General features: G+C 41.4%; 1 protein-coding gene across 1 annotated transcript in view; it reads left to right on the top strand.

The window, feature by feature from the left end:
- Positions 1 to 10,366: 10,366 nt before the first annotated feature.
- Positions 10,367 to 27,396, top strand: part of LOC124877810 (GTPase IMAP family member 8-like) — a 48,759-nt gene continuing 31,729 nt past the window's right edge. The window contains exon 1 of the mRNA XM_047381356.1: positions 10,367 to 10,400. Within this exon, the coding sequence (XP_047237312.1) occupies positions 10,382 to 10,400 (19 nt within the window). The 5' untranslated portion in view covers positions 10,367 to 10,381. The remainder of the gene's footprint in view (positions 10,401 to 27,396) is intronic.

Raw genomic sequence — 27,396 nt, 5'->3', positions numbered from 1 at the left:
GGTGGAAGCAGAGCGGGATAACCCAGGAGAAAATAGCGGTAAAATCTGAATGCGGTTTGAGGTTGATTTGGGCCAAAGTGCCGATGAACGCTCGGGAGCAGCATGGTAAGTTGAAAGATTTATCTTCTTTAATAATAAAGGTAAGCAACGCTTACGTGGGTTCAAGATACATCGACATGGATATGGAGCAGGCGACAACAAGAAAGTAAACATGAGGAACCAGCAAGGAACAATGCAAACAAACCAGCTTACATGCAGAAGGAGGTGGAGTATGGACCAATGAGAGAGAGAGAGGAAAGTTATCAGAGGAAAACATGAAACAGGTGTGGAACCAGGTAGCAGAGAGACAGAGGGAATGTGACAAGTTACAACTAATAAGACCTGACAGCAGAATGAAATAAACATAAGAGACTGAGCAAAAAAGAAACTAGACTAAATAATAAAACCTTGGGGGAAAAAACAGATCTAAAGGGAAATATAAACAAACACATGAACACAGAAGTAATTAACTGATCTGAAGGAACAGAAAAACACCTGACAGGAAAAAGGTAAACCAACACAGAACCCTAAACAGTGGAGCATGACAGACTCAGAATAGGCTAATTGTAAGTTACAGCTAATCACTTTTTCACCCAGCATTCTGGATTTGCATCATGATGTGAAAATTTCTGGTCCTTTACTTCAGTCAAAATAAAAGCATTTAATCCTACACTCAAAAAAATAACTTGTTGGATGAATGTAATTTGATTGTGGCACCTATTTCCACATAAGTGTATCAAGTACAATCACCCATTTTTAAATGTGTCAAATTAACACGGCCATTTGGTGAGTGAATTCAATTATATTGCGTTGGATCAAAATATCCACTTCCCATTGAATGCAAATATTTGAATGAGGTACGTAGAGTTTACGTTGTTTTAACTCATCCTACACCACTTAAGAACTTTAGGACAACACATTTAAATCTTGTTGAATGAACAACTAATGTCATAATCTCAGCAACTACTCTTAGTTATGCCTAATTAAACAACATAATTTTACATTAAGTTACTTATATACTTAGTTGCAGCTGCTTTGAAAAAATACTGCAGTGTACAGTTTAATTGTGCTAAATTTCTAAAACTCACTCAATTAAGAGTTTATCAATGACTGCTGACAAAAGTATGGCTTCTGCTGCTCAATAGACACTCACCACAAGGTGGCGACTTTATTATTTTTAGATACACAGAGGATATGACCCAATTCAGGGGCTGCATCCTTCAAAGAACCCAGTTGGGCTGGGTCCTTCGTCGACCGCTAAAACCATGGAGGCCGGAAGTGAGCAGCTGCGAATTGGGACGGTCTAACCTTTACCAACTGTTAGCACATTCCAGCGCATTTCTTTATCAAAAATGAATATTTAAAAACGTATTTATTCTCAATCACACTCTCCAGCGATACGGTAAGATTACATAAAATCATCCATTTATTCAGGTTAACTTTAATATCACCTGTAATGTCAAATCGACTTACATGAACAAATGACACAATACATTAAAATAATACTAACATAAACTGTTAGAAATCACTTGTGTTTAATGTTCACTGTGATGACTGGCAGCAGGAGCTCAGCGCCAGGAGTCCGGTCCGATCTCTACCGGGCTAGCTCACCTCACCACCGGGAAGGCTGGCGAGGCGAGCCAGTTACTACGCCGGGAGCAGAAAACTACGAACACGTCGGAGCACATTTGAAATTAAGCGATGTCTTGATAAAGCAAGCAGATATTTCACGTCTACATAGTTATATTCCCGCACTAAAAACATTGTAGAACTTAATTTGTGTCACAGAAAGTGTAATTTTCCACAATTTACTCACAGCTTTTGTTGCTATGGTCCGCCATGGCTTCCCCTGCTTGACCAATCCGCTTCGACCTGCAATGAATGATGGGAAATGATGGGCCGCGAAGGATACTCACGACCCATCCTTCAAATCGGGCAAAAATAAGGACACATTTGTCGGCAGCATTTGCTCGGAATGATTCATGAATTGGGACAGCCTTTGTCGCCGCGCTGTGACGTAATCGGCCTACAAATATGGCCTTCGAAGGATGCAGCCCTGAGGCTGACTTCCGGGTCAGCCTCGGCGTTGGTACATTCCCTTTCCGGTTGATTTTCTGAAATGTAAAAGTGTTTTCTGAAATGTAAATTTGTTTCGGTACTTTTAAAAGTGTTTTGCACCCCCCGGCCACCGTAAATTTAAGACCACGAAGGGAACAATTTTCAAAACCAAAATACCCCTTTCAAACAATTCATATGGATTTTATTGAGTTAAACCACAGTAAAGGGAAAAAGTTCTGTTTAGTCATTATAGATGCATTTTCTAAACGGATAGAACTATTTCCAACTAAACATTACAAGCACCGGTATTTGGAAGACAATACAGATTACCACAGTTAAAAAATAAGTGGGAGTTAGATGAAGAAGCTAACCTAGTTGATTATATGAGGAGTATGTTAGAAAAGCAACAGAAACAAATTCAAACTAATGAGGAATGTTCTATTTCCCAGCAGGAAAACTAACTAGTGAAACCAGGAGACTGGGTGTTAATAAGGAGTGTAAAGAAGAAACATTGGTATTTACCTTAGTGGGAGGATCCATATTAGGTATTATTAACCACTGCCAGGGCAGTAAAATAACTGAGAGATCAACCTGGATTCACCTTATACATTGTAAAAAGATCATTTTGGTTGAAAGCTCCGTCAGGGGAAGTGATTTATAGACTGATAATAGGGTGGACCCAGACATTTAGAGTCTGGAGAGACCCGAAAGTTAGTGAAGAAAATTAAGACACTGGAACCATTTAGAGGAGTCAAAATTTCAGCCAAAATGATTTCTAGATGGATGAACAATGCTTTCCGATGCTGGGTGTACTATTCTTCCCGTGTCATGCCACTTGAGTTCTTTATCCTTGAATAAAGATATGTGTGGAGGTGTCCACATGTTGCAGAGCTTCCTAGTGTCTTCCTCTAACACTACTTCAGCAACTGTCGTACTTTTCCATCTGCATAAACATAAGTTACCATGACTTTGGTAGGGGTTACTTTATTTAATGCTTCTTCATAAGTTTTATCTGATCCAGGAGTATTTTTATACCACATGGTAATATGTAGATCATCTGGTGTCATTTGATCTTGTAGTTGAGTAATGACATTTCTTCCTTCTGTTAATAAAGCTGTCCCTACGTCTAGGGGTGGCTTATTCAGAACATCCAGTTAATAGTGGTAATAAGGTGGTCCTACTCCTTTTAACATCAACACCCTGATGTGTATTGTCTGTAATCTCCTCTGCTCACTCCTCTCTGACCCCTGTGGTTTTTGTCCTCGGCCTCTACATTTTTCTCTTCCTCTGTTGTTTTAATAATAAATCTGCTCTTCTTCTTCTTGCTGAAAAAAGGTGTTGCCTATTTAATTATTTATTTATAAAAGCTATATACTGTTTTAGGGAGACATACAATGGTGAAAGAAGGAGCTAAAGCATAGCCTTTCAGTAAATGGACCATCCTCTACTTTATTTAAAAATGAAAGGATTGGATTGAATATCATGTCGGTACAATAACACCGATTCATTAATATACAGTCTAATAAAGGCTATTACACATAGAACACACAATGAAACATTGTATATCATTATTTGGAACAGCAATTGGATCATCCATCCATCACACCATTTTGCATTTCCATTGGTTGTGCGAACAACATCACATCACCCTGTGGTCAAAGTTCAAGACGGCTGTGCTCCCCAACCAGCAATTTTAGTTTTACTGTTTTATAAGAAACATTAATCAGCGTATTAAGTTTGATTTAGTGAACTGTAGCCCAACATTTCCACACCTTGGCGATAACTGCACTGACAACAATGAGGGTAGCTCAGAGTATAAAATGTAATTTAAGTCTTGAGCTGGCACATAAAACACAGAGCAGGAAAATTATTTTGTGATTCTGACATTTTAACAGTTTGTATATTTTTCCAACATTGTACCACTAACATAGCCTATATATAGTTATTTGCACAACATTAGTTGGTGCTAGCAAATGGTTTGAGAGGATCTTTAGTCAACCACAATCAGAACAACAATCGGGGATCGGCAGCTGTTTATGCAAGCCATCCATTTTCCTGATTAATATATATAAACATGTATTTCACCTTCAATTTCATTCAAGTTTCTCTCCTCTGCTGTACGAAAAGTTACTCAATTGAACGCATCAAATACATTTTTCATGTTGGCAGGTGGTTGGCGTCTATAATTCAACTACTGGTTAATTTCCTTGGAAAACATTCTACACAATGAACAATAAAATAAAACACAACCAACACTTTTGGGATAATTCCAGCAATCAGCAGCTAATAACCCTATATTCAATGCGTGTGATGTAACATTGTGGAACACGTTTATTCCTCCTAACGATGTAAGCTAACAAACATGCTAACAGCTGGTTCCGTTTTGGACACTAAACTAACTCTGTTGTTTTACTCACCTTCTGCTCTTCCAATGATGAAATGGCATCTTCAGGAACCCCTCAGCCACGTAAAAAGTCACGTAAATCTGACATGTTCCCCAAGATTGCTAGACGTTCCCCTGCACGAAGTTAGAATTCTGAGATTAAAGTCAGAATTCTGAGATTAAAGTCAGAATTCTGAGATTAAAGTTAGAATTCTGAGATTAAAGTTAGAATTCTGAGATTAAAGTTAGAATTCTGAGATTAAAGTTAGAATTCTGAGATTAGTTAGAATTCTGAGATTAAAGTCAGAATTCTGAGATTAAAGTTAGAATTCTGAGATTAAAGTCAGAATTCTGAGATTAAAGTTAGAATTCTGAGATTAAAGTCAGAATTCTAAGATTAAAGTTAGAATTCTGAGATTAAGGTCAGAATTCTGAGATTAAAGTCAGAATTTATTCTGAGATTAAAGTTAGAATTCTGAGATTAAAGTCAGAATTCTGAGATTAAAGTTAGAATTCTGAGATTAAAGTCAGAATTCTGAGATTAAAGTTAGAATTCTCAGATTAAAGTCAGAATTCTGAGATTAAAGTTAGAATTCTGAGATTAAAGAATTCTGAGATTAAAGTCAGAATTCTGAGATCAAAGTCAGAATTCTGAGATTAAAGTTAGAATTCTGAGATTAAAGTCAGAATTCTGAGATTAAAGTCAGAATTCTGATATTAAAGTTAGAATTCTGAGATTAAAGTCAGAATTCTGAGATTAAAGTCAGAATTCTGATATTAAAGTTAGAATTCTGAGATTAAAGTTAGAATTCTGAGATTAGTTAGAATTCTGAGATTAAAGTTAGAATTCTGAGATTAAAGTTAGAATTCTGAGATTAAAGTTAGAATTCTGAGATTAAAGTTAGAATTCTGAGATTAAAGTCGGAATTCTGAGATTAAAGTCAGAATTAATTCTGAGATTAAAGTCAGAATTCTGAGATTAAAATCAGAATTCTGAGATTAAAGTTAGAATTCTGAGATTAAAGTTAGAATTCTGAGATTAAAGTTAGAATTCTGAGATTAAACTCAGAATTCTGAGAAAGTCAGAATTCTGAGATTAAAGTCAGAATTCTGAGATTAGTTAGAATTCTGAGATTAAAGTTAGAATTCTGAGATTAAAGTTAGAATTCTGAGATTAAAGTTAGAATTCTGAGATTAAAGTCAGAATTCTGAGATTAAAGTCAGAATTAATTCTGAGATTAAAGTCAGAATTCTGAGATTAAAATCAGAATTCTGAGATTAAAGTTAGAATTCTGAGATTAAAGTTAGAATTCTGAGATTAAAGTTAGAATTCTGAGATTAAAGTCAGAATTCTGAGATTAAAGTTAGAATTCTGAGATTAAAGTTAGAATTCTGAGATTAGTTAGAATTCTGAGATTAAAGTTAGAATTCTGAGATTAAAGTCAGAATTCTGAGATTAAAGTCAGAATTCTGAGATTAAAGTAAGAATTCTAAGATTAAAGTCAGAATTCTGAGATTAAAGTCAGAATTCTGAGATTAAAGAATTCTGAGATTAAAGTCAGAATTCTGAGATTAAAGTCAGAATTCTGAGATTAAAGTCAGAATTCTGAGATTAAAGTCAGAATTCTGAGAGAGATTAAAGTTAGAATTCTGAGATTAAAGTCAGAATTCTGAGATTAAAGTCAGAATTCTGAAATTAAAGTCAGAACACTAGGGGGCGGTAACGTACTTGTTTTTTTCTTCCTCGGGTTTTTGTGTTCTGGAGCGATCGGCAGAGCTAGCAAACAGCTTAGCTACTACTGTTTCTGTCCTCATATTTCGTCCATATGGGTGACTTTGCTAGTCTGGCAGAGATTAATTCTGTCTTTGTTTGAGATGTGCCTTATTGTGATGCTCTGAGTGTTTAGTAGATGACAAAAGTAAGTATTGTCTGTCTGGACATGCATGTAGTGTTAAACGTGATGTGATTGTTTATCTGTGTATTCCTATTTCTTCCTCAATAAGCAGCGTTTGTCTGTTTATATGTTTATGCTAGTTTATTAGTAAACCGATTCTATATTGTTAATGTGGTTGCATGTGCAGTGGCTGGCAGCTGCGGTGCCGCTGCAGGACGGTACAGTTTCTTGCTCTATGAGGGGAGGAAGAAGCAGGGTAGAACGGTGTGTAGTTTGGGTGTAATCACCTGTGTAATATGCAGGAGTTAACCAGTAGATGGTGCTTTTGAATCAACTAAGCTGCTGAACTTATAGATAGTGACTTTTAAGTGGTTATTATGGTGTATAGCCCAGTTTATATTTTTGTTTAAGTAATTATGTAAAGACTTGATGTTTAAATATCTTGTTGTTATTTTTACAGAACTGTACCAACGCTGAGTTCTCACAATAAAGTGCACAGCCAGTGGAGTCTGTTGTAAGAAGATAAACCATCTCTCACTCATTATTCCTGTGTCCTGACCGACACCGTATCTTGTTTCCTGCATACCAACACACAAATTAGCGCCAAAGAATTCTCTCCTCTACACTCTGAAGCTGATGTTTTCCGTGAGTACAAAAAGATCAAGACCTTAGTTAGAGAGAAAAGATCAGAAGAAAGTAGTGAAGATTACATCAAAGATGTGTGGCCGATGATTACCAATGCTACTGAGATTGACGTAGCTAAAAAATTGTGGCTGAGCCATGTAACAGCACATCCCTTAGACAACCAAGGAAGAGCTCAAAGTCATTATGAGAGGTTGGTGTTGGAAGACATGGATGATGAAGACTCCCAGATCAGAAGAGCTAGACTGCGCATGGATGGAGGTCAGCGCCTTGCACCGGTGTGGCATGTTCTTAAGCAAACAATCTCACCAGCTAGATATGTGAAGGCCTTCCGAAAAGTAACCAAAGGGAGGAGAGGAGAGATTGCTTTTGCTAAAATGCCGATGCAGGGTACAACAGTTCCACAGATGGATCAAGCAGTAATCTCTTATGATCTGGAGCGGCAGTTTTATGAAGAAAGAAGAAAGAAAGAGACAGGACAAGGGGCAAAACCACCAACTGAGGCCAGTGTGAAAGCTCCAGCCAACCCCCCTAACAGACCGATGCTTCAGAGAAGAAGCCATTCCAACACCTTGATACGTTTATTTGTGAACCATTCTATTGTAGATTTGGCTTTATGTTTTGGATCATTGTCTTGTTGGAAGATAAATCTCCGTTCCAGTCTCAGGTCTCTTGCAGACTCCAACGGGTTTTCTTCCAGAATGGTCCTGTATTTGGTCCCATCCATCTTCCCATTAATTTTGACCATCTTCCCTGTCCCTGCTGATGAAAAGCAGGCCCAAACCATGATGCTGCCACCACCATGTTTGACAGCGGGGATGGTGTGTTCAGGGTGATGAGCTATGTTGCTTTTACACCAAACATATCGTTTTGCATTGTGGCCAAACAGTTGGATTTTGGTTTCATCTGACCAGAGCACCTTCTTCCACATGTTTGGTGGAAAACGAGACTTTTTATGGATATCTTTGAGAAATGGCTTTCTTCTTGCCACTCTTCCATAAAGGCCAGATTTGTGCAGTGAACGACTGATTGTTGTCCTATAGACAGACTCTCCCACCTCAGCTGTAGATCTCTGCAGTTCATCCAGAGTGATCATGGGCCTCTTGGCTTCATCTCTGATCAGTCTTCTCCTTGTTCGAGATGAAAGTTTAGAGGGACGGCCGGGTCTTGGTAGATTTGTAGTGGTCTGATCCTCTATTTTCTTAACATTAATAATTAGATGATTTTCTTGCAACCACTGATGTAAATGCTGAAGATCTGTATTTTGTTGGTTGTTAATTGTGTCAACATTTGAATCAAAAGCAAAAAGCACAGTGTCATCAGCATACAAGAGAAGGTTTGAGTGATTTAGCACCTGAGGAAGTTCGCTGATGTACATCAGGAAGAGCAGTGGTCCCAAAATGCTCCCCTGTGGATCCCCTATAGAACTCCCATAAAACAGTCCAGTGCCTGTGATGTTGTCAAACGTTTCTCCCAGGAGGAGGAGGCAACTCCTTAGAACTATTCTGACCTATTATGCGCCTTGATAATGGGGGAACAACATTCCTTTTAAAACTGGTCCACGTCTGGACCAAGCAGCAATAGAATGAAGGAGAGCACATACAGTTAGTCCTAGTAAAGCTCAGCCAATACCTTTGTCTAGGAGAGAGACAGGGTTAAACATTGAAGGACAGACAGGTGGGTCATCCTTAGAGGGGGAACATAAAGTTAGCAGCAGTAGCTCAGCTGATGGACCACCTCCAGGAAGGTGTCACGGTGGGACAGAAACTTAGCGTCAAATGTAGCTTCTATAAAAAGAAAAAAGCAGAGAGAGAACATGATGTTAAAAGTTGAAGTAACAGCAGATAAAGCATCAATTCTGAATGATGAGCAGCACCTTGGAGATCAGAAGCTACATCTCAGACACAGATTCACCAGATTTAGGTTAGCGTGTTGCAGGTTTGATTCAAAATGAACAATCATCAAAGACACTGAAGAAAAGATCAACAATCATTCATCAGTTATAGTTTTTGAACACAGTTTTCAACTCACATTAAAATTCATGCACTATAAGGCAAGATATAACCTGGAAACATGCAGAAAATATTTACAGACAGAGGAGGGTTCATTAAATCACTTTAAAGATTTAGGTTAAGTTTTAAAGCAGAGAAAATAACTAAAAGGCTTTTCTTTCTGACTCACTGAGTTCAGTTTGTAGCAAATAACTCCAGATAAAAAGTGACTCTAATGAATCTAAAACAATGACCTCTTATAATGATTTAGACTTAATGGATCTCATAACAGAGAAATTGTCCTCTGCATCTCAACCCATCCCTTAAGGAGCAGTGGGCTACCATTGTGCGGTGCCCGGGAGCATTCTGGGGCTAAGGGTCTTGATCAGGGACCTAACAACTGACAGATGGAACGAGGGTGTGAACCCAGTTACAGGACAAACTCTTCCCACCTGAGCCATAGCTGCCCGCCCTTATTTGGATGAATATCAGTTTACAGCTGAAAGTTTTATTGTTGCATCTTTTAACCTTCCAGTGAAAAATGTTTTTCTGACAGGAATGTAGTTTCTTTGGTTGGTTTTTATCCAGGTCCTACAGAACTCTTTAGTACCCAGTTCTCAGTCTCATTGGTTAGTAAATGTTCACTTTACGCTTCTGTTTTCACTTTCAGCCGTGAGACGTAAAACAGCAGAGCTGATCCTGAAGTCTGAGACTAAACACACTTTAAACTGAAATCCTGGATTCTTTTAAACTCGTTTTCTTTGCTGGATGAATCTGAAGAGTTTTTCTCTGCTGTGAACCTTCAGGACAGATTTTTTGGAGAATTACAAACAGATTGGCTGAAGGTAAGTAGACTCTCAGGTCATCTGACGATAAATAAGTCTGATCAGTATTTAGTTTGTTTATCCTACTGACGTTTAGACCGATAATCAGAACATATTTAGCTTTGATTGGAGGCTGAACCAGCAGCGAAGGCCTTGATCCGGACATTTGCTTTACTGCAGCGTGTCTCTCAGCCTCCCTCCATTTTGAATGCAGCTCCAGTTATTATGGACATAACTTTTTTAACTTTGAGCTGTTACTTAGTTTGAGCCTTCTGTGATATATTTGATATTTAATTAATTAGACTTGCAGATAATATCTTCACACCAAAAACTATTTCTGTTTATTCCTGAGATGTTACCCGACAACTCTGCTGTCAGATCAGGAAGTACAGAAACATTCATGTTTCCTGGAGTTTGTTGGAGTAATTATTTTCATGAAATTAAACAAATTATTTTAATGTGTTAGAGTGTTTTTTTTTGTTTTTTTTGTTTTTGCAGATGATTTCAGATCAGACTAACTGGAATCTCTGAAGCTTTCTTCGGACTAACATGGCGACACCTGCATCAGGTGAGTGATATTATCTGAAAGGAGGAAGTAGGAAAATTTAGCCTCTTGCTTCCCTCTGTTGGTTGAGGTGAAAGGTTTAAAATATTGTGGTGAATTCCAGATGTTTCTTGCTTGTTCTGTTCCTAGCTCACTACTGTAACCCCTCTTTGGTCTGTCCATATTAAGGTAATTGGAATGTGGGAAAGCCCCATAGAATAGTTTATATCTGAGCATCAACTCTTCTTCTGGATCATTTAGGTCCCAAATTTCAGGATAAAATGTGCAACAATTTTACATGTCCGTTTGGCAGATGTTGTGACTGAGCTAGTTAAAGAACTAATTGGCATTTTATTATTATTTACATAATTACACATCATATGTGGAGAATGGTTCTCCGCTCTGAAAGCCTGAATGATTTGTATTTATGGACACAGGACACTAGTTAGCAAACACTTTGCTCTTTATTTATCATTACATTGATAAATTCATACAATCTAATAACTCAACCTTTTTGCACAGAAAGTTTGTCTTTCAAAGCAAGTCATTGTTTACTGAAGAAACATCTCCCAATCTAAAGGGTCTGGGTCTTGTTTTTGGTAATTTGAACAAGTAGTTATTTGATTTTGATTCTATGTTTAAAATATAAAATGGGTTATTCAAATACAAACCAAATACAAATGTCTTTTGTTTTGTGGCCAAAACAATTTGCATTTGGTTTAATTTTTCCTTGCATATTTTAAATATTTATAGAAAAAACCATGTCTGGCTTAGAGAAACCAAAAAACAAATATTATTACTATTCCATCAGCAGGTACGGTTATGGAGGACCAAACCTGTTTTAATCAACACCGAAATGTATTTAAAACATTTTGTTTTCCTGAAATATCTATTTTGCAAATCATTTTACTGGCCTTTTATTTTTTAAACACTGATATATTATCCCCTCTAATATATCCTTGTTGTATTTTTTTACCCAACAGATTTCCCTGAGTCCATTTATTTCCCTGTTTCTTTTTTACATTACTCTGTCTGTATTATCTTTCCCTCCTCAACATCCTCGTGGAAATGTAAATACAAATGGGGCGGGACTGAGGCAGAGGGGGCGGTCTTTGGCTTGACCTCAGCTTCTTTCCTATTGGCTGAGGTCAAGCCTCCAGGACAGGGGTCCCCAAACCCCGAACTTCGGTCCAAATCCGGACCCAGAGACTAGTGATGTGTCCAGTGTGCGGATGCTTGTGTTGAGTAATCCAGGCAGACTTTCTGTGAAGTGCGTTTTGAGGCTTGTGTCGATGACGTATGTGGTGACTTACCACGTGATTGATTCAGGAACTGGTTGGCCGGTTTGCGCGTGATTCGAAGTATAAAGGACAGCACAATGCTGTTTGGATAAATTTGGAATCAGCGAGAAAGATGAGAGTATTAGAACAAATAGAAAGACATGAATTATAATCAGTAGTTAAAAAACAAAAACTAGTGTTAATTAAATTTTAAGTAAAAATAAAAGAAAATATTTTTGTCAGTTGATTTAAAATGTTTGGACCCCAAAGTTTGAATGATGTGGACCTCCTGCTATTTTAGTTGGGGACCCCTGCTCTAGGAAGTACCTGCTGAGTCTCATTTAGGCAGCCTTGTTCTGAAAAGCAGCTAGCAGAAACGGCTAACTTAACCTCTGTCATGTTGTTGCTAAAGTCAGCAGCATTGTGGATTTGGTGGTAGATAGCGCTGTTGGGATAGTTTACTGTATCCTGTTGACTGTAACTGAGAGAATACTTCAGTTTGACAAAGAAGTAAAAGGAAGTCATGTTTACGGACCCACTTTCAAAATAAAAGCATGACTCAATGACGGACTATTTCCAAAATCTAACCAGACGAAACACATTTTAGGAACTTCTATGCATTTTACAGAATTAATAATTAATAATATGACCAATATTATTCATAATACTGTCATTCAAGGATAATTTCTATCGTGATTAACAGTTCAGTTTCTATATATGTCACTCAATAAGTTTCATCCACATCTGATGTGGAATAAAGAAAGCCCCATAAACATAGAGACTTTATGTATACGTCACCATAATCATAATGCTTGTAAAATAAATCTGTCTGATGTCCTGGGCTGATTCCTCTCGGTATGACTATGTTGTGATTATGAATCTGAGAATATTATTTAATATTTATTATTAATATTTTATCAAATAATATTTGGGTCTGTTAAGGGTTGTCCTGTGAATACCAGCCCCAATAAGGCGATGGTATTAGGACAAAATAGAAAGGTGTGAGACGAGCTCTGACATTATTAAACATCATAAACTCTGCACATATATGGAATAAATTCACACAATTTCTTAAAATACAAGAATTTATTAACAAAAATAAATCAACTCAAAGTCAAACATATTTCAATCAACAAACTCTTTACTTTGCTAAAACAATCCAACTAAACTACCAAGCAGAATGAAAGAATAATGAAGACTAATGGACTATGTACAGTATAAACAAGTTGATTAAAGATGATTGATAATCATGACCAAAAAGAGTGATGCAACATTACCATGCAATGTTTATGTTCGAGAACCAATGATTATCTTGAAGAATCTGGAAGTGAAGTTAAATTAGTCTTGGAACTAACTTAGACAATAATCAGCAACATCTAGACAACCATTCACAATGCAGGATCAGGTAAAATATTATTTTAATAAAATAATGTTTTAAAAGAATGATCTGCTGAATAAAACCAACCTTCTGGATGACTAATTCTCAATGGTGTCTAATTAGCTGCTTTTATTTATTGAAATAATATTTGAAGAAATATATTATTACCCTCATGAAGAACACAATATCGAGGCACGTGACGTCGCCCGGTACGGCGGAGCCGGGGTCCCACCCTGGAGCCAGGCCTGGGGTCGGGACTCGTCGGAGAGCGCCTGGTGGCCGGGTTGCTCCTCGCGGGACCCGGCCGGGCCAAGCCCGAACGAGAGACGCGAGGCCATCCCCCAGTGGGCCCACCACCTGCAGGGGGAACCGTGAGGGACCGGTGCAAAGAGGATTGGGTGGCGGACGAAGGTGGAGACCTCAGCGGCCCGATCCCCGGATGCTTAGGCTGGCTCTAGGGACGTGGAATGTTACCTCGCTGGGGGGGAAGGAGCCTGAGCTGGTGCGGGAGGTCGAGAGATATCAACTAGAAATAGTCGGGCTCGCCTCCACGCACAGCGTGGGCTCTGGAACCCATCTCCTTGAGAGGGGTTGGACTCTCTTCTACTCTGGAGTGGCCCACGGGGAGAGGCGGCGGGCTGGTGTGGGTTTGCTTGTTGCCCCCCAGCTCAGCCGTCTCGTGTTGGGGTTTACCCCAGTGGATGAGAGGGTTGTATCCCTGCGCCTTCGGGTTGGGGAGAGGTCTCTGACTATCATTTCAGCCTACGGGCCGAGTGGTAGTGCAGAGTACCCTGCCTTCTTGGCGTCCCTGTCGGGGGTGCTGGATAGTGCCCCTCCCGGGGACTCCATTATTCTGCTGGGGGACTTCAACGCCCACGTGGGGAACGACAGTGACACCTGGAGAGGCGTGATCGGGAGGAATGGCCTCCCCGATCTGAATCCGAGTGGTGTTTTGTTATTGGACTTCTGTGCTAGTCACGGATTGTCCATAACGAACACCATGTTCAAACATAAGGGTGTCCATCAGTGCACTTGGCACCAGGACACCCTAGGCAGGAGGTCGATGATCGACTTTGTTGTCGTATCATCAGACCTTCGGCCGCATGTTTTGGATACTCGGGTGAAGAGAGGGGCTGAGCTGTCCACTGATCATCACCTGGTGGTGAGTTGGATCCGCTGGAGGAGGAGAAAGCCGGACAGACTCGGCAGGCCCAAGCGCATAGTGAGGGTCTGCTGGGAACGCCTTGCGGAGCCCTCGGCCAGGGATGTATTCAACTCCCACCTCCGGGAGAGCTTCGACCAGATCCCGGGGGATGTTGGAGACATAGAGTCCGAGTGGACCATGTTCTCTGCATCTATTGTCGATGCTGCTGCCCATAGCTGTGGCCGTAAGGTCTGCGGTGCCTGTCGTGGCGGCAATCCCAGAACCCGGTGGTGGACACCGGCAGTAAGGGATGCTGTTAAGTTGAAGAAGGAGTCCTATCGGCTGTGGTTGGCTTGTGGGACTCCTGAGGCGGCTGACGGGTACCGTGAGGCCAAGCGTGCTGCGGCCCGGGCTGTGGCAGAGGCAAAAACTCGGGCCTGGGAAGAGTTCGGTGAGGCCATGGAGAAGGACTACCGGTTGGCCTCGAAGCGATTCTGGCAAACCGTCCGGCGCCTCAGGAGGGGGAAGCAGTGCTTTGCCAACACTGTTTATAGTGGGGGCGGGAGACTGCTGACCTCGACTGAGGACATTATCGGGCGGTGGAAGGAGTACTTCGAGGATCTCCTCAATCCTGCCATCACGCATTCCGTGGTGGAAACAGAGGCTGGGGACTCGGGGTTGGATTCTTTCATCACCCAGGCTGAAGTCACCGAGGTGGTTAAAAAGCTCCGCGGTGGCAAGGCTTCGGGGGTGGATGAGATCCGCCCTGAGTACCTCAAGTGTCTGGATGTTGTAGGGCTGTCATGGTTGACACGCCTCTTCAACATTGCGTGGCGGTCGGGGACAGTGCCTCTGGACTGGCAGACTGGGGTGGTGGTCCCCCTTTATAAGAAGGGGGACCGGAGGGTGTGTTCCAACTACAGGGGGATCACACTCCTCAGCCTCCCTGGTAAGGCCTACGCCAGGGTATTGGAGAGGAGAGTCCGACCAATAGTCGAACCTCGGCTTCAGGAGGAACAGTGTGGTTTTCGTCCCAGCCATGGAACACTGGACCAGCTCTATACCCTCTACAGGGTGCTCGAGGGTTCATGGGAGTTTGCCCAACCGGTTCACATGTGTTTTGTGGACCTGGAGAAGGCATTCGACTGTGTCCCTCGTGATGCCCTGTGGGGGGTGCTCCAGGAGTATGGAATCGGGGGCCCTTTATTAGGGGCCATCCGGTCCCTGTACGAGCGGAGCAGGAGTTTGGTCCGCATTGCCGGCACTAAGTCGGACCTGTTCCCAGTGCATGTTGGACTCCGGCAGGGCTGCCCTTTGTCGCCGGTCCTGTTCATAACTTTTATGGACAGGATTTCTAGACGCAGCCAAGGGCCGGAGGGGGTCTGGTTTGGGGACCAGTGGATTTCGTCTCTTCTTTTTGCGGATGACGTGGTCCTGCTGGCCCCCTCTAGCCAAGACCTACAGCATGCGCTGTGGCGGTTCGCAGCCGAGTGTGAAGCGGCTGGGATGAGGATCAGCTCCTCCAAGTCCGAGGCCATGGTACTCGACCGGAAAAGGGTGGCTTGTCCTCTTCAGGTTGGAGGGGAGTTCCTGCCTCAAGTGGAGGAGTTTAAGTATCTCGGGGTCTTGTTCACGAGTGAGGGAAGAATGGAGCGGGAGATCGACAGACGGATCGGTGCAGCTGCCACAGTAATGGGGGCGCTGTGCCGGTCCATTGTGGTGAAGAAAGAGCTGAGCCGAAAAGCAAAGCTCTCAATTTACTGGTCGGCCTACGTTCCTACCCTCACCTATGGCCATGAACTTTGGGTCATGACCGAAAGAACGAGATCACGGATACAAGCGGCTGAAATGAGCTTCCTCCGTAGGGTGGCCGGGCACTCCCTTAGAGATAGGGTGAGGAGCTCGGCCATCCGGGAGGAGCTCGGAGTAGAGCCGCTGCTCCTCCACATTGAGAGGAGCCAGTTGAGGTGGCTCGGGCATCTATACCGGATGCCTCCTGGACGCCTTCCTCGGGAGGTGTTCCAGGCACGTCCCACCGGGAGGAGGCCCAGGGGACGGCCCAGGACACGCTGGAGGGACTATGTCTCTCGGCTGGCCTGTGAACGCCTTGGGCTCCCCCTGGAGGAGCTGGAGGAGGTGTCTGGAGAGAGGGACGTCTGGGCGTCTCTGCTGAGTCTGCTGCCCCCGCGACCCGGTCCTGGATAAGCGGAAGACGACGAACGAACGAACGAACGAAATATTATTAAGGAAATATTTTGGAAAAGAGACAAATCTTTCTGGAGAAATGGGGCTTAATGGTGTTTACTTAGTTATCAAATTTAGTGAAATAATGTTGGGGACATATTATTTACTGGATTGAAAACTAACAACCTTTCCGGGTAAATACTCTTAAGCAACAGTTAGCATTTAAAGCTGGCAAAGAAGCTCCTAGCTTAGCACCAGAATCAAGCACACACCTTTAAAAATACCGTCAATAAAAGGGTTAAAATGCATAAGTGCGGGCAGCGCGTTATGATCAATTTTCTGTGTTTAAAATCACCCTTTAAATAAAGTTTGTCTTAACTTTAAAACACACAAACAAAGAACACAAAACTGAACACATGTGCTGCAGATATTCTGCTAGCACCAAGATAGCTGAGTCCAACACAAACAAAACCAAACTTCATAAAATGAAAAATGTTTAGATCATTTCATCCTAAATGTCTCTCTGCCCAAAACCTAACCTCGTATGAACCATGCTGAGGAGTTGTTCGGGCGACGACGAAGTTTGAAGAGAGTTCTGTGAACAAAGGGTTTGCTTCCAGCTAACCTCCGGAGCAGTGGCTGGGCGCCCATTCTGTCCGCTGACCACACTGCACGTTAACTGCCGTAACCACGGGGATGCGGCTACTTGTCGTACTTCTCTCAAGCAGGGAAAACAGCTTCACTCAGCTTGTAGAGACAGTGTCTACTGGGGACTTCTCTGGGACAGTTTGCTTCTGCATGCCTCAGAGAGAAAGTAAGCAATGCTTATACTTTAATTGACCCCTTTTTATGAATGAATACCGGATTTTTTCAACAGTAATTCATCAGTACTTAACTTAGTGCATACAGTACAGACCAAAAGTTTGGACACACCTTCTCATTCAAAGAGTTTTCTTTATTTTCATGACTATGAATATTGTAGCTTCACATTGAAGGCATCAAAACTATGAATTAACACATGTGGAATTATATACTGAACAAAAAAGTGTGAAACAACTGAAAATATGTCTTATATTCTAGGTTCTTCAAAGTAGCCACCTTTTGCTTTGATTATTGCTCCGCACACTCTTGGTATTCTGTTGATGAGCTTCAAGAGGTAGTCACCTGAAATGGTTTTCACTTCACAGGTGTGCCCTGTCAGGTTTAATAAGTGGGATTTCAAGCCTTATAAATGGGGTTGGGACCATCAGTTGTGTTGTCCAGGAGGTGGACACAGTACACAGCTGATAGTCCTACTGAATAGACTGTTAGAATTTGTATTATGGCAAGAAAAAAGCAGCTAAGTAAAGAAAATCGAGTGGCCATCATTACTGTAAGAACTGAAGGTCAGTCAGTCCGAACAATTGGGAAAACTTTGAAAGTGTCCCCAAGTGCAGTCGCAAAAACCATCAAGTGCTACAAAGAAACTGGCTCACATGAGGACCGCTCCAGGAAAGAAAGACCAAGAGTCACCTCTGCTGCGGACGATAAATTCATCCGAGTCACCAGCCTCAGAAATCGCAGGTTAACAGCAGCTCAGATTAGAGAACAGGTCAATGCCACACAGAGTTCTAGCAGCAGACACATCTCTAGAACAACTGTTAAGAGGAGACTGTGTGAATCAGGCCTTCATGGTAAAATAGCTGCTAGGAAACCACTGCTGAGGACAGGCAACAAGCAGAAGAGACTTGTTTGGGCTAAAGAACACAAGGAATGGACATTAGACCAGTGGAAATCTGTGCTTTGGTCTGATGAGGCCAAGTTTGAGATCTTTGGTTCCAACCACTGTGTCTTTGTGCGGCGCAGAAGAGGTGAACGGATGGACTCTACATGCCTGGTTCCCACCGTGAAGCATGGAGGAGGAGGTGTGATGGTGTGGGGGTGCTTTGCTGGTGACACTGTTGGGGATTTATTCAAAATTGAAGGCATACTGAACCAGCATGGCTACCACAGCATCTTGCAGCGGCATGCTATTCCATCCGGTTTGCGTTTAGTTGGACCATCATTTATTTTTCAACAGGACAATGATCCCAAACACACCTCCAGGCTGTGTAAGGGCTATTTGACCAAGAAGGAGAGTGATGGGGTGCTGCACCAGATGACCTGGCCTTCACAGTCACCGGACCTGAACCCAATCGAGATGGTTTGGGGTGAGCTGGACTGCAGAGTGAAGGCAGAAGGGCCAACAAGTGCTAAGCATCTCTGGGAACTCCTTCAAGACTGTTGGAAAACCATTTCAGGTGACTACCTCTTGAAGCTCATCAACAGAATACCAAGAGTGTGCGGAGCAGTAATCAAAGCTAAAGGTGGCTACTTTGAAGAACCTAGAATATAAGACATATTTTCAGTTGTTTCACACTTTATTGTTCAGTATATAATTCCACATGTGTTCATTCATAGTTTTGATGCCTTCAGTGTGAAGCTACAATATTCATAGTCATGAAAATAAAGAAAACTCTTTGAATGAGAAGGTGATTCCAAACTTTTGGTCTGTACTGTATGATCGATGATCGTATGACACCCTTGGATCCAGTTTGAAGAGTTTATGTATGTTTGCCAGCAAAGAGACATTAGCACACTTGTGCTTCCCCTGTCCCGGTTGTCACCGTCATGGAAGAGATTGGCTTGTTGGAGAGGGGTGCTCTTATACAGACAGTGGCATCATGGGGACTCCACTTTTACAGTTTGCTTGGCTGTGCCGGAAGTAGGTTAAATGCACTTTATTTTGAAAGTTCCAGAAGAGTTTGTACCAGAGTTTAATGTTGAAATTCATGGCTGGGTCCCAACAACTATAAAAAAATTGTATTCACATCTAATGTGGTATTTCAGAATTAAAGCAATACTAATATGGCAATATCTCCTAACATTTTAGTGTTTTCATAACGCCATTAAAGGAAAAGTGTAGCTTTTTAGAATGAAGCTACATCATCTCTATATGTCACTTCATTCATATCTGATGTGGAAATTACACCTCTGGAATATTCCAATATAACAACTACCCAACTTTTTATGCAATTTAGTTTTGTTTTTGCAAAACAAATAAAATAGAAACAAGAGTTTGCTCATTGGAAAGCATTAGAAATAAAAAAAACAACAGCATGATATCTATATTTTATAGAACCATTACTGTCCAGAGTTAAACAACTGCTTACCATCATTATATTAATTTAAAATAAGCATCTTGCGTATTCTCCTTCTGATGTTTGTTTTAACTTTGCTTACATTCATTCAATGGGGTCTTGTTCACGAGTGAGGGAAGAATGGAGCGGGAGATCGACAGACGGATCGGTGCGTCTGCCGCAGTAATCGGGGCGTTGTGCCGGTCCTTTGTGGTGAAGAGAGAGCTGAGCCGAAAAGCGAAGCTCTCGATTTACCGGTCGGTCTACGTTCCTACCCTCACCTATGGCCATGAACTTTGGGTCATGACTGGACGAGATTCCGGATACAAGCGGCTGAAATGAGCTTCCTCCTCTGTAGGGTGGCCGGGCACTCCCTTAGAGATAGGGTGAGGAGCTCGGAGTAGAGCCGCTGCTCCTCCACATCGAGAGGAGCCAGTTGAGGTGGCTCGGGCATCTATACCGGATGCCTCCTGGACGCCTTCCTCAGGAGGTGTTCCAGGGACGTCCCACCAGGGGGAGGCCCAGGACACCTCATTTCCTCATCTTTCTCTGAAAATAATTTCTTTATATTACTTGAACGTAAATTATGTTTTGCTTTGAAAATTTGTTGTTCTGTTCTGAAATAATCAGATTCTGAAAATGTCCAACTTTTGCTTTTAAAAACAGCTTATTTGTATGGTTTTTATATGCACTTTACAATAAAAGCTTTGTTATATTTTATATATAGACATTATTTATTACAACTCCTAATATAATTCAGTCAAAATTTAGGCTGAAGTATGATTTTCATAGTGCTAAATGGTCTGAAACATGAAACTGACACAACAGTAGAATGAGATGTTCCACAACATAGCTCAGATGTCCAGATAAAGTGAAAAAGTCTAAAAATCAAGGATGAAACACTGAATACTTTGTGAATAAAATATGAATGTATTTTATAAAAGATTGAAGAAATATGATGAAAGTCTGAATATGTGGAATGAAACTCCATCTGTTATCTTCGAGAGGGGGTGCTATCTTGGTGGATAAATGCATGCTACTCAGAAAAAAAAAATTATTGAAATGTGAGCGACAGGTTTAAAAAATATATTTTGTCAATAGTAACACATTTCTTATTCATTTAGTTCCTAATCATATGATGCTTTTGAGAATACAAAATAAACTAATAAAAAAATGAACAGTGTCACACCTCTACTCAAGACGTTTGAGTCTAATTGTGAAGGTGAAAGTGTCTCAAACATTCCTACGTTTTCTTTGCACCTTTATTTGCATTTATGGATCTAATTCCATTTATATTTTCTTTACTGCATGATAATTTAACCACTGTCACATCTAAATGTTTAAAATCTACTGTTAAACGCTGGTGTGGGTCATAGTCACAGCCTGGCTCATCAATTATGACAAAAAAGGGAAAGGACACCAGAGAACCATTTACAATTATTTATTTAAAATAAGACTAGTAACGTTATTTCACCACAATTGTCCTTTGTGGCAAGATAAACCGTTTTACGTAAAAGATGAAACATATTTTCACAACGTGAACCACAACAATTTACAACCAAAAGTGTTGGAACCAAATATTAATTTCTTTTAAGCATAAGCCAATTCAGGGAAGCTTGAATCGTATGAATTGAAATCCTTTGTGATGCTGACTGCCAGAAAAAGGAAAGAAAAAACAAGTCAACTCTAAGCCCGTAGTAAAATCTGTGAAATAAAAAACAGGGTACATATAGTTATTTGCAGCAATAGCTCAGCCGATGGACCCCTCCAGGAATGTAATACAGCTAAACAGAAACACCAGACCAGGTGTAACTTCTACTAAGACAGATTAGAGACAGAACATGAAGTTCATGTCAGCAACAGCTGCAGGAAAAGTGATCAATCGTGTTTAAAATGGAATTTGTAATATGGGGTGGAGGGCGCACAATACATAAACACTCAGCAGTAACTCCTATATTTCCATACCCAGCTACGCACAAATTACCAGATCACTCTGATCATTTCGGTGCTTCTAGCATCTGTCTAAATTACAGTACTCCACAAAGACATTTGACGTATTTTTCACTTTTTTCCATCGCCTGAATGTTGTCGGAGGAATGTTTTGTTTGGTTTTTAGTCTTAACTCTGACCTATGAATCATTGTGGTACAAAACACAAAAGATCAGTGATAATAAATGTGTTTATATTATAGTTTAAAAAGACCAAATATAACATTTTGACAAACAAATCATGGCATTTTGTTCCAAAGAAATGTTGGCAGAAAACTTGGCATTCAGTAAATAATCAACTTAAGGGTGATGGCTCGCTCAGGTCTCATGTCAACTCTTTGTTGCATTTCTTTCCTGTTTCTTAAAGACATAACTAACATGCTGTTCATCTGCTGTTTAGTTTGATCAAGACGACTTTCAAAGATTACAAAATGTCGTCCTGCTTAGAAGAAACTTGTCAAGAATTAGCTCTGGAAACCTTTGCTCAATAGTGTTTGTATTTCACATTTGAAGGTGAGGAACTGGTGGCGTAGGGGGTTAAGTGTTTGAACCTTTGTCCTCGATGCAGGCCGTTGCGGGTTCAAGTCCCGGCTTGTCGATGTTTACCGCATGCCCTTCACCTGCTCTCTCCACACTATTTACTGTCTACTTACTTTTGAAAAATAAAGGTTGGTAGTGCCCACAAACAAACATTTAAACCATTAGAAGGACACAGGGAATAAGAGTTGAACACACTTAGGTACATTTAATAAATACTTTGTGGAAAATGTAACTTTGTAATGACAACCTTATGATGTCTCCTATATGGAGAAAATATTCTCTTGCAATCTTTAGGTGTGATTTTGACCTATTTGTCCACACAGATCTTGAAGGTTAGGGGGCCCCAGTCTCTGCATTCTGATCTTAAGGTCCTCCCATAGATTTTCAGTTGCATACAATTCAGATTTTCACTAGAACCAGAGAAGAGTTTCTATCACAGTGAGTTTAGGACTATTGTCTAGTTTAGAAATAAAAACTCTTTTTATCTTCAGATTCCCTATAGGGAACTGTTACATTTCAACCTGGAAAGACTCACAAAGAGAAGAAGGGATGCAATTAGAAAGGTTTATTAGTGAATGCTTATATCTTTGGTGCTCGGACCCCAGTGGAAGACGTGAAATCTGAGAATGACATGTGCTTGAATGAACATCTTAGGGTTAGATTTAAAGATGTCTTCCCCCGGGACCCGATCCTGGTGGTGGAGTGGAGGCCTGAGGAGATTTGGAAGGAGTTTGGAAGCCAAACGGTGGAGATGGGGTGGAGGTGGGTTAAAGTTCAGCTGAAGAACAGAGGGTTCCATGGACGAAGATCTTTTAAAGTGGGGCCTTGAAGGATGATTGGCCGGGGAGAAATGCGGACTTGACGCTGATTGGTGGAGCAGAGCCGCATGGAGGAGTAATCAGACGAAGCTGGAGGTAATGATGAGTTTTCCATGTTGAATTTTCGTTTAAAACTCCATTTGTCCAATTATCCTTTCTTCATTTATATGAGATCTGCCGGTACCGTATCCTTAGTCCACAGCATGATGTTCCCACCTGCAAACATCTGGTGTTTTTGAGGTAATGTGGAGAAGTGTTCTCCCTTCAAACATGTGTGTGGTGTTCAATAATATCCGAATAGTTCAGTTTTTGCCTCTTCTACCCAGACTATATTTTCCCTGTATTTTCCTGGCTTGTCCAACATGCTTCAACATGCTTTTTTTTAGCAGTGGAGTCTTGCACAGTAAGAGTGCTAATAATTAATTGTGGTTAACTTACAATAATCATTGTTTTCATGGAAAAATGGAACCTGCAATTTCCAGGGTTTTCTGAAGCACCTTGATTCTTGGACAACTTTTCTTTTGACTGCTTTGTCGAAGATCCTATGAGGGGAACAAGAGAGTAGTGGGTTTATGGTGATCTTATGTTTTTTCCACTTTAAATTAAGTCAAATTATGACTTAAAAGTTGTTAAGTGGAACACTGAGTGTCAGGTTTAAACAACCTAAAATACTTATAACATCACAAAAAGAAGAGAAAGATAAGAAAATTAGTTTCTTACTCGCTGCGAGGACAGAGATGTGCTTCATTTACAAATCTCCTACTGCTCTGAAACACATCTCGCTGAACCCTCTTTTTATTTAGGGTGGTCCCTAGTTACCTGAACGTTGCTGCTCTAAAAGGGTGGGATGAAAGCAAACAGCAGCAACGTGACATAGGTCATGCACACCATTATCCTGTACAGACACGCTTGCATTGTCTCCATAATCTTAAGATATGTGCGACCCTTGTTCAGCATGATAAGCTGTTATCCTTGTGATGAGTCCCCAACTGTGATTGCATCATCCCGATTTCACCTTTCCTCCTTGCCTGCAAAAGAACTCATCACATGTTTGCTTACAGCATGAAAGGTTATAAAGGTCAAATAGTAAAGTTAATAAAAGAGGAAATGTAAGATAAATCTATATACAATTATTCCAACACTGAGAAGATTAGAAATGCAACTGTAGAATTTGTCATTAGTATGTTTTATACCAATAAGACTAATTTGTAATGGTTTCTTTGTTTTTACACAACATACCACTCTGTGCAATAATTTAGTATTGAGAAACCTTTTTATTGGCCGATTAGTTAAAATCACCCCAGCCGATATTGATTTGCACTTGAATGATTTGCCCGTGTGAAAACAAATGACTAGATTTCTCAGAGCTTCAGTTTTGAGAGAGGCACCAAACTTCCCTGAAAAAAACTACAGTGCCTTGTGAAAGTACTCGGCCCCCTTGAACTGGTCAACCTTTTGCCACATGTCAGATGTGGCAAAAGGTGTGAAGATATAAAATTCTAATTTTTTGTGAAGAATCAACAACAACTGGGACACAATCGTGAAGTGGAATGAAATTTATTGGACGTGTCAAACTTTTTTAACAAATAAAAAACTTTCAGTGCAGCAAACTCACTCCAGAAGTTCAGTGAGGATCTCTGAATGATCCAATGTTGTCCCAAATGACTGATGATGATAAATAGAATCCACCTGTGTGTAATCAAGTCTCCGTATAAATGCACCTGCTCTGTGATAGTCTCAGGGTTCTGTTCAAAGTGCAGAGAGCATCATGAAGACCTAGGAACACACCAGGCAGGTCTGAGAGACTGTTGTGGAGAAGTTTAAAGCCGGATTTGGATACAAAAATATTTCCCAAGCTTTAAACATCCCAAGGAGCACTGTGCAAGCAATCAAATTAAAATTCAATTCAATTCAGTTTCATTCATATAGCGCCAATTCACAACACATGTCGTCTCAAGGTTCTTCACAACAATCAGGTTCATACATTCCTATTAATCCTAACAATTGAACAGTGCAGTCAGAGTTAGTTATTTATTCAAATTGGATAAAACATTTTTCTATCTAAGGAAACCCAGCAGATTTCATCCAGTCAGTGACTTGCAGCATTCACTCCTCCTGGATGAGCATGTAGAGACAGTGGACAGTCACTGGTGTTGACTTTGCAGCAATCCCTCATACTGAGCATGCATGTAGCGACAGTGGAGAGGAAAAACTCCCTTTTAACAGGAAGAAACCTCCAGCAGAACCAGAACCAGGCTCAGTGTGAGCGGCCATCTGCCACGACCCACTGGGGGTTTGAGAGAACAGAGCAGAGACACAAAAGGAACACAGAAGCACTGATCCAGGAGTACTTTCTATGGAAAGGAAAAGTAAATGTTAATGGATGTAGCTCCTTTAGTCGTTTCACCTAGAAAGAAAGAACAGATAAACTCTGAAATGGAAATGGAAGGAGTATCAGACCACTGCAAATCTACCAAGACCCGGCCGTCCCTCTAAACTTTCATCTCGAACAAGGAGAAGACTGATCAGAGATGCAGCCAAGAAGCCCATGATCACTCTGGATGAACTGCAGAGATCTACAGCTGAGGTGGGAGAGTCTGTCCATAGGACAACAATCAGTCGTACACTGCACAAATCTGGCCTTTATGGAACAGTGGCAAGAAGAAAGCCATTTCTTAAAGATATCCATAAAAAGTCTCGTTTAAAGTTTGCCACAAGCCACCTGGGAGACACAGCAAACATATGGAAGAAGGTGCTCTGGTCAGATGAAACCAAAATCGAACTGTTTGGCCACAATGCAAAACGATATGTTTGGATGTAAGCAACACAGCTCATCACCTTGAACACACCATCCCCACTGTCAAACATGGTGGTGGCAGCATCATGGTTTGGGCCTGCTTTTCATCAGCAGGGACAGGGAAGATGGTCAAAATTGATGGGAAGATGGATGGGGCCAAATACAGGACCATTCTGGAAGACAACCTGTTGGAGTCTGCAAGAGACCTGAGACTGGGACGGAGATTTATCTTCCAACAAGACAATGATCCAAAACATAAAGCCAAATCTACAATGGAATGGTTCACAAATAAACGTATCAAGGTGTTGGAATGGCTTCTTCTCTGAAGCAGCGGTCTGTTAGGGGGGTTGGCTGGAGCTTTCACACTGGCCTCAGTTGGTGGTTTGGCCCCTTGTCCTGTCTCTTTCTTTCTTCTTTCTTCATTAAACTGCCGCTCCAGATCATAAGAGATTACTGCTTGATCCATCTGTGGAACTGTTGTACCCTGCATCGGCATTTTGGCAAAAGCAATCTCTCCTCTCCTCCCTTTGGTTACTTCTCGGAAGGCCTTCACATATCTAGCTGGTGAGATTGTTTGCTTAAGAACATGCCACACCGGTGCAAGGCGCTGACCTCCATCCATGCGCAGTCTAGCTCTTCTGATCTGGGAGTCTTCATCATCCATGTCTTCCAACACCAACCTCTCATAATGACTTTGAGCTCTTCCTTGGTTGTCTAAGGGATGTGCTGTTACATGGCTCAGCCACAATTTTTTAGCTTCGTCAATCTCAGTAGCATTGGTAATCATCGGCCACACATCTTTGATGTAATCTTCACTACTTTCTTCTGATCTTTTCTCTCTAACTAAGGTCTTGATCTTTTTGTACTCACGAAAAGCATCAGCTTCAGGGCTGTATGCCGTGGGTTGCTCAGACATTTTCCCTAAGGGCTTGCTTGTGGGGCGTAGTGCTGACGGCAGTGGAGGTTCTTCCTCGGCTGACAGCTCATCAATCTGTCGCTCGATCTCTTGTGCATACTGGTATGCGGCTTTCTTTAGTCTTCCTAACATCACATCATGCACAACTCCTACATAAGCGGTTCTGAACTTGCTGGTCAGGAGCTGATAAGTTGCTAGGGTGTGGTAGGATGGCATCATTAGGATGTTGGCCCATTCTCCAACTGTTGCTTTTACCCTGAGTTCGACTTTGTCTTCCAGGCGGTCAGCACATACAGCCGGGATGTGATAGTCTCTCTGTCCAGCTTCTGGTATGTACGCTCGACGGCCATCATTCGCTTGAACCGGCCCCCATGTCAGGTCTCTCGCCATTCTTTCTGAGACCCGGTAGATGTCAAACACTTCCGCTGCTTTCTTTTCTCCTTTTCTCTGTCCTACTTTGAGTGGCTTGTGAGGGGTTGCCGGCTGCACTGGGATTGAAAACAGGCTTTCACTGTCAGCACTCTCTGCCCCAGAGGTCTCATGTTCTGATGTTTCTTCTTCTTACGAGCCACTGACTTCACTATCTTCTCTTTCTAGGTTCAGGGGCTCCATTTTGAATTGACTCAGGAGCTCATCTTTGGCCGGACTTTGTTTTATCTTCTTCTTTGCTTTTAAATCTTTTGTTGGAACCAGCTCTGTTTTATCTAGATCTTCCAGGCTGCAATTAGCTAGGCTACGTTCCACAGCCTGCACGGAGGTTGAAGGGGCAGCTGCGTCCCTCTTTGCTGATTTTGGTCTTTTCTCCAGGCGGGACACT

This window comes from Girardinichthys multiradiatus, chromosome 12 (assembly GCF_021462225.1).
Source record: "Girardinichthys multiradiatus isolate DD_20200921_A chromosome 12, DD_fGirMul_XY1, whole genome shotgun sequence".
Classification (NCBI taxonomy): Eukaryota; Metazoa; Chordata; class Actinopteri; order Cyprinodontiformes; family Goodeidae; genus Girardinichthys; species Girardinichthys multiradiatus.
Note: the sequence above shows the minus strand (reverse complement) of the source record. Positions and strands in the feature narration are given on the sequence as shown.